The 6,965-nt window shown below is 55.3% G+C and overlaps 2 protein-coding genes across 4 annotated transcripts in view; both read right to left on the reverse strand.

The window, feature by feature from the left end:
- INPP5B (inositol polyphosphate-5-phosphatase B) overlaps positions 1-178 on the reverse strand; it is a 50,842-nt gene extending 50,664 nt beyond the window's left edge. For all 3 annotated transcript variants that reach the window (XM_054690948.1, XM_054690947.1, XM_054690946.1), the window contains exon 1: positions 115-178. The gene's annotated coding sequence lies outside the window, so the exon portion shown is untranslated. The remainder of the gene's footprint in view (positions 1-114) is intronic.
- A 1,685-nt stretch (positions 179-1,863) lies between these two features.
- Positions 1,864-4,538, reverse strand: LOC119235799 (uncharacterized). The gene is made up of 8 exons (XM_054691190.1): positions 4,467-4,538; positions 4,233-4,340; positions 3,962-4,029; positions 3,780-3,878; positions 3,392-3,569; positions 2,807-2,892; positions 2,522-2,617; positions 1,864-2,127 (listed from the first exon to the last, which is right to left on the reverse strand). The coding sequence occupies exons 2-8, from the start codon at positions 4,273-4,275 to the stop codon at positions 1,864-1,866; spliced, it is 834 nt and encodes a 277-aa protein (XP_054547165.1). The 5' UTR covers positions 4,276-4,340; positions 4,467-4,538.
- Between the last annotated feature and the right edge of the window lie 2,427 nt (positions 4,539-6,965).

The following is a 6,965-nucleotide window of genomic DNA, read 5'->3' on the forward strand; positions in this document are numbered from 1 at the left end:
CTGACGGCCACGGGACAGGGATCCCATCACTCAGCTTGCCCACTCCCGTCTACCCAGCCCTGCCCTGGCTTCCCCACTGCCCACCTGCTCCCAACCCCTGCCATCGCCACCTACCTCCTGAGCTGTCAGCGCTCGACTGGCGGGACACCGAGGCCCCGGGGCCGCACCGGGGACTACATTTCCCAGCGGCCCCCGCGCCACAGGAGGGTCCGTCGCCGGCAAGTCCCGGCATGCGCGGCCGACCGTGGGGGGTGGGGTGGGCTGCCCGCCCCGGTTAACTCCTTGTATTCTGGGGTACGCTGGGCTGCTACTCCGGAAAGGTCACGTCAGCGAACGCCCTAACCTCTCCACCGCCTGCCCTCGGGCGAGGAAGCTGAGCTCTCCATCTCGGACCAGGAAGGGGATGGACCCGTGGACCTCAAGGAGGTCCAACCTCCTTTTCAGGTCCAACCTCCACTCCCTCCAGCTGGCCAGCTCTGACCTCTGCTGGAACTCTTCCCCCCGAAATAATTATCCTGTCCCAACTTAAGGAGAACAACATTATGAAGAATCATTATTCCCCGTTTTCTAGGTGAAGAAACTGACGCTCAGCAGGGTCAAACAATTTGACCGAACTCCTGCAACTAGCAAGGGGCAAAATTGGGCGTCAGCTGAAAGTCTGACTCCAACTTCTTGTGTCATTGACTCTGTCACACCTGCCCTGCTACCTCCTTAGCCTCTCATGTTGTGCCTGGCGGCGAGGGGCAGCAGACCTGCCTGCCTGGCGGCTGTTCGAGGATAACGGATGTGATCGCAGCTCATACAGGTGCAACCCTGATCACTTGTGTAGAGACTGGGCTCCCCTAGGGGAGGAGACGACTAGGGAGGGTCCCCTCAGTTCTCAAGCCAGCTTAAGGAGGTGCTTTGTTGTCAAAACTCTTATTCCAGATTCAGGGATTCACACAGGGCCACAGACACTTGTCAAAGTCCCATCTCCTTTGGGGTGTTTATTTCCCCATGTAAGGTAAGGCGGTCAGCTCAGATATGGGTGCTTAGGACCAGTCTCTCCACCATACCACTAAGCTGTAAGCTCCCTGAGGCTGGTTAGGTCTTTTCCCAGCACAGTTCTGGCACACAGTTGGCCCTCAGAATGTGTTTGTTGTACTAGTGATTAATTAATGGACTATTTTAATGAATATACTTGCTCTCAAACTCTGGCCCAAAAAAGAGTGCCCCATCTGCTTTCTCTGAATGGGAATTTCCACCCTAAAGATCACTCTAACTGCATAATCTCTTCCAGAAACAAATCTTCTTCCCAGTCATCCTCTTTTCCTGGAATCACACACAACACAAATGGAGCTCAAGTTTATTTGAATTTGCTTTCAAAATTCCCCCTGGGCAGGGGGGGTGGGGAGCACAAATGAGAAAGGGGATTGATTCAGACCCTTAGAGATAAAGAGGGTGAGGGAGGTCACTGCAGGAAAACAAGGGAACCTCAATACCAGCCCTGTTATTAATGCCAAAGGCTGGCAGAGTCTGGGGAAAGTGGATGGGGGTGGTGCATTTCACAGAGGAAGAAACTGTAGGTCTTTAGGGTCCTCCCATGTGAGGGGGGTCACATGGGCGGCGGTTCTGTTTTTCCAAACTCTAGTCTCTCTTGGGAATTAGGGCTAAGGCCCTGTGCCCTTGGAGGGTACCAAGTTCAGGCCTAGACTCAGGGAGGGAGAGGTGGGAAGTCTTGAACCTAGAGCTGTGAATTGAACTACTAAAGCTACAGCTACAGGAATCAGATTTGCTGGTGGGCCAGGGGTGGGAAGGTTGGTGGGGGGACTGGCAGGGCTACAGGTCTTCATGGCTGCTGTTCTCCTATTCTGCTGGGTCCGGCTAGGGGAGCAAGTACAGGAGTAAGGCATAGTGGAGGAACAGCAGCACCACCCCTGCCAGGTCCCAGTGCAGGGAGCTCCTAGCAGCCCCTGAGGCTGCCTGGTTGAAGTGGAGGTTCCCATCCAGCTGGAGGCAGCTGCTTGAAGCTGAGGCTTGGCAGCACTCCTGGTAGCAGGGCTGAGCCACAGCCCCATGACACCTGGGGGTCTCTGCCATGCAGGCCTGGCTGCAGCCTGCAGTATAGCCTGAGCTGGACTGTTTCAGCTGCAAGAAGAGATAGAATCATTCATCCTCTCCTTGGCCCTCTCCCTACTCACAGAGGCATAAAGGGTTAAATGGGGCTATAGCCCAAGCTGAACCTCCCTGCCCCCTACCTCCCTCCCCAAGAGTTCAGCCAGCCCTTGTCCAGAGAACATACAGGGTGATAAGAAACAAGGAGGCGTGTCATGGAGACTTGGAAAATTCCAGCTGTTGCCCTGGATTTTGGCATAGTGCAGAGCTGAGAGGGTCAGAGTACTAGACCCTGGCAGCCTGGCTTTCCACAGGTCTAACCCCAGCCAGAAAGGGCTGCTGACTTCATCCAGGCAGGAGGAGGAGAAAGACCTGCAGTTCCGAGGAAGGACAGCACCTCCACCCGTGGAGCAGTTCTGGGACCCACCTCACAGAAGTCCAAACCCTCAGGGCACCCAGCCACAGCTTTCTGCCCCTCAAAGCAGTCACTGCCTTGGCAGGAGAAGGTGGCACAGATTTTTCCCTGGAAGAGAAAGTGGAGGGAAGGTTGAGGGACGATGAGCTCTGTTTAGATGGAACAAGGGACTGAGTGCCAGACAGAGGGGAGCCTGCACCGCCCCACGTGTCTGTCCCACTGGCCCCAGCCACCACATGGCTGCAGGTCCTGCTGCCACCTCCCAGAGCAGGCAGGTGTGAGGGAGGAGACACTCACGTTTCTCTTGGGGGCTGGCAGGGTGGTAGCCACCAGTGTTGGAGTGGGAAGCAGCTTGTCCTCTGCGATGGTTGGGTGACCTAGGCCTGGGAGCAGAGCAAAATTGCCTGGAAAGCACTGTGACACCCCCACAACTGGGGGACAACTCCACGGCAAAGTCCCAGCTCTACCCCTAGGAGGGTATTTCAGGTGCGGGCGGGAGGCCCTTGCCTGAAATCCTCTCTGTGGTCAGAGTATAGGAGTTTGCCCTGGCTTCCTTGGAACTTGGAGGGGATGGGGAGCACTGGCTCACCTGGGCTGGGAGAAAGCAGGGGGCGGATGGGGGCATGTGGAAGGGGGTAGGGCACTGAAGGCAGAAAGTTCAGACTTGGGGAGCTGATGAAGAGGATCAGCCAGACAAGGTTGGAGGTGAGGGAGTTACTAGGGGTTGGTGAAAAGTGAGCTCAGATACGAGGGCCTGTCAAAGGGTAGGCTTCTGAATTGGGAGAGATAGGGTGGGGCTCAGTGTTTACGGGGTCATTGGGAGCAGGAATCAGACAGGGGGCAAAGCAAGTAGGGTCCAGAGCAGGCTGGTGGGGCTCTCACCCGAGGTCGACTCATCATTGAGTGCCAGGCAGAGGGGACCCTTGCTGCAGCACTGCAGAGTGCAGGGGCTTGGACTCAAGTTGCCAGAGGGCAGACAAGGGCTGAAACTGGTTTCATTTCCTGCCTCACAACTGAGGCTGCACCCAGCCATGTAGTGGGAAGCATTGAATTGAACCAGCTGGGTAAAGAGAATCCAGGAGGGGGTTGGGGAGATCCAATCTCAGCATCTCCCAGCAGCCCCAAAACTTCCTGCTCTCCCTCCCACTTCCCAATCTCTCCCAGCACCTTACTCTACCAGAATGTCAGCCCCTCCAATGACCCTGCTCCCCTCTCTGCAGCAGCCCCTCCAGCAGCTCTACCTGTGGCCCACACAGCCCCACCCCCACACCTTGCAGTGGTGCTCCCCATGTCTGCACTTTGCTGTGCGGCTGGAGAACTTTGCTTCCTGGTAGCACCTCTCTCCGAAGCAGTGGAAGCTGTGGCATGTCTGTGGAAGGGTTGAACACTGTGGCCCAATCCCCTGGGGTGAAGGCATCCGGGCCTCTCACCCTTCTTTCTTATGCTTCTTACCTGGGAGGGCGCAGGAGTCACCTGACTTCTCACAAGGTTCTGGGCTATTGGTAAGACCAGCAGGAGGACTGGTAGGAAAAAGAGGACAGAGGACCCTGGAGGAGTAACCAACTCAAGCATAAAATCAAGGGAAGGTCATGCTGTGGTTAAGTAGAACAGATCATGAGGTCAGAGCAAAGTAGGGGCAGCCCCAGGATCCAGCAGTGTTCACAGGTTAGGATGGGTCACAGGCCCCAGGAAAGGCTGGGGTCCCTGGACTCAGGACAGCTACCTCTGAGCAAAGGAGCCCTATGGCTACTAGTGGCCACAGACATCTTCTGTCAGGGTGCTTGCAAATGCTGGAGAGTGAAGGACCAGTCCTGGGCCGCTCAGGTGAGGGCTGCAAACAGAGACACCCATTATTGTGTTATGCAGATGAAAAAACTGAGGCTGGGGAGCAGGGGAAGTCAACCTGGAGGGAATAAGGGGTCCCACGGGCTGGGCCTTTGCTTCCCACAAGTCATACTATCAGAGTGACACTGAGGCAGGCACAAAGGGGACTGCAGCCTAGAAACAGCCCCTCTGAGAGTGAGTGTTGTTGTCGGCATGGCAACAGCAGCATCCAAGGGGAGATGAAGCTGGAGCAGGTGCAGTGACAGGAAACAGACATCCGGTACCACTGACTGGCCGCATCTGTCTCCACCTCAGATGTTAGTGGGGTGGGGGTGGGGTTGATGGGCTTCCTTAGAACCCAGGGCAGGGAAACCCTGGGTCACAAAGAGGGTGAGAAGTCAGGCTTACCTTTCCAGGCTCTTCAGGGTTCCGTCTTCACCCTGTTCCTAGAACAGAGCTGAGCCAAGGGCAGGAGGTAGCTCTCAGACCCTGGATATCTGGATCCCAGCTCTGTCTCCTCATTTACTGAGAGCAGATTTGTAAGCTAAGCCTGAGGTCAGTTTTTTCTATGCAAGGAAATCTGCTGGTGACGAGAGACTGGAACCACATTCCCACCCAACACCGGGAGGCCGAGAGCAACCCAGCCCCCCATATTCCCAGGGCATCCTTTCCCCTGTCCTCATGCCTATCGTCCTCCCTCCGCATCTGGATGGGTCTGACAGCTGCCAGAGCGACGTGGTACGGAGAGGAGCCTGGAGCTAGGAACTGCTCTGGTCTGGGCCCCTTCTGGTGGTGCTGAGTACAACTCTGTAGGTGCATTGATTCAGGATCCAGGGTGCTGAGGTGAGGTGGGATAGGACCCCTGGGTAGTAGGGGCCACTGCTCTCTCCACCCGCCCTTCCCACCAGGAGCCTCAGCCCCTCTGTTGTTCCCAGCCTCTAACAGGACACTCAGCAAATGCTCCTTAGTCAGCGCCTGTCTGGGGATCACAGAAGGATGTTAGTCAAGAGAAGGGAGCAAAGATTCTACCCAGGTCCCCATGCCCTTGTGAAGGGAAGGGCTCTTCCCCTCCCTGAGTGGGTAGACGAGGCTGGCGGGACAGCTCGTTGGCGTGAGAGGCACTCAGCAGAATGGGAAAGTGGGCAAAGCCTGGCGACCTCCTCGTCTGGATGAGTTCTAGCTCCTTACCCATCTACTCTAGTCAGTGCACCCCTCCACAGCTTGAGAGGACATCCTCAACATTCCCAGCGCCCACCCCATCCCAACTGCAGACCTACCTGCACACCTGAAGGTGCGGAGGGCAGCAAGCGTGTGTGAGTCAGGAGGCTCAGGTGAAGCCCCTGGAAGCTCACGGCTGCCTCTCCTTCCCTCCAATCATTTGTCAGCTCTGGGAGTTCCCTCTGACGTTGCAGCCACTGGGGACCCACATGGGCCACAGGCACAAGAAGGAAGCATAGCCAATGTCCAGACTAGCTGGAGGGAGAAATAAAACCAATTGGCAACTTGGGCAGTGCCAGAGCCCACCAGGCCAGGAGCACTTTGGCTGACAGTGGAGAGTAGCGTGGGGAGAGGCTGCAGGCCCATCCCCACCATGAGAACTTGGAGGTGAGGCTGACAGCAGGACCTGAAAGGTGAGCAGAGAGGTAGCCATCACCCCAATAATTAAAAAGAAATAATAATGCAGAGGGAAGAGAAAAATCTCAGAACTCTGCTCTTTCCTTGCCATGCCTGCATGCCCTTTGTTGAACCCTCCAGCACAAGAGACTCCACGGCAAGGACCAGAAGGAAAGCAGAGGAAAGGGATGAGCACCTGAGGCAGGCCACATATTGGTTTGCTTTCCTCAGAGGTGTCAAGTGAGGAAACCCCTGTTCCCAGGAGGTTGGTCCCGGGATCAGCCTCTGGGGTCAACCCCAGGAACACCTTTGCAAACACTTCCTGCCTGGGCTGGGAGGGCAGATGGAATCCCCTGCTTCTCTCTCCCTGAGGAGTGAACTGAATCACCTGTTTTCTGCAGGAAACAGGTGGCAGAGGGCAGAGGTCCAGATTCCATGTCTAAAGAAGAGATCCTTACAAGACTTAAGGATCGAATTCCTTAAATGCCCCCCAAAATGGGGAGCATTTGTGAACATCTAAAATTGTGTGTCAAAATGCCTATGCATATATATTTTTGTAGAAAGTTCAGTTATCTTTGCATTTCCAAGAGAATCCATGATCCTAAAAAGATTAAAAACTACTAAGCCAAGAAACAGCACCCTTCCGCTCCTTCCCTGCCTGGCCAGGAGGCTCAGCTGAAATCCAATTGTTCCTATCGCAGAGCCCAAAGCGTAGACTTCAAGCAATCACTTCTGAGAATTCCCACTGTGCGGGCTTGCTGACCTGCACTAACAGCTCCGTGCCTGTCGAGACCGGTGGAGCTGGCCTCCCTCCTGCCTGTGGAGACTGTGACTGAGCCTCCTTACCTCTGGCTCTGCACCTGCCACCCCACTTCCACCTAATTCTCAAGATTTGTAAACCTAGCTGTGCCTGGCACATGGAAGATACTAAAAAAAAAAAAAAAAATATTTGGACAAATATAACAATAAACAGAAGCAAATTTTGCCCTATCAGAGAAGCCCCAGGTTTCCTCCAAGG

The sequence above is a fragment of the Talpa occidentalis genome, unplaced genomic scaffold (genome assembly GCF_014898055.3).
Source record: "Talpa occidentalis isolate TD23 unplaced genomic scaffold, MPIMG_talOcc4v2.1 talOcc4.9, whole genome shotgun sequence".
NCBI lineage: Eukaryota > Metazoa > Chordata > Mammalia > Eulipotyphla > Talpidae > Talpa > Talpa occidentalis.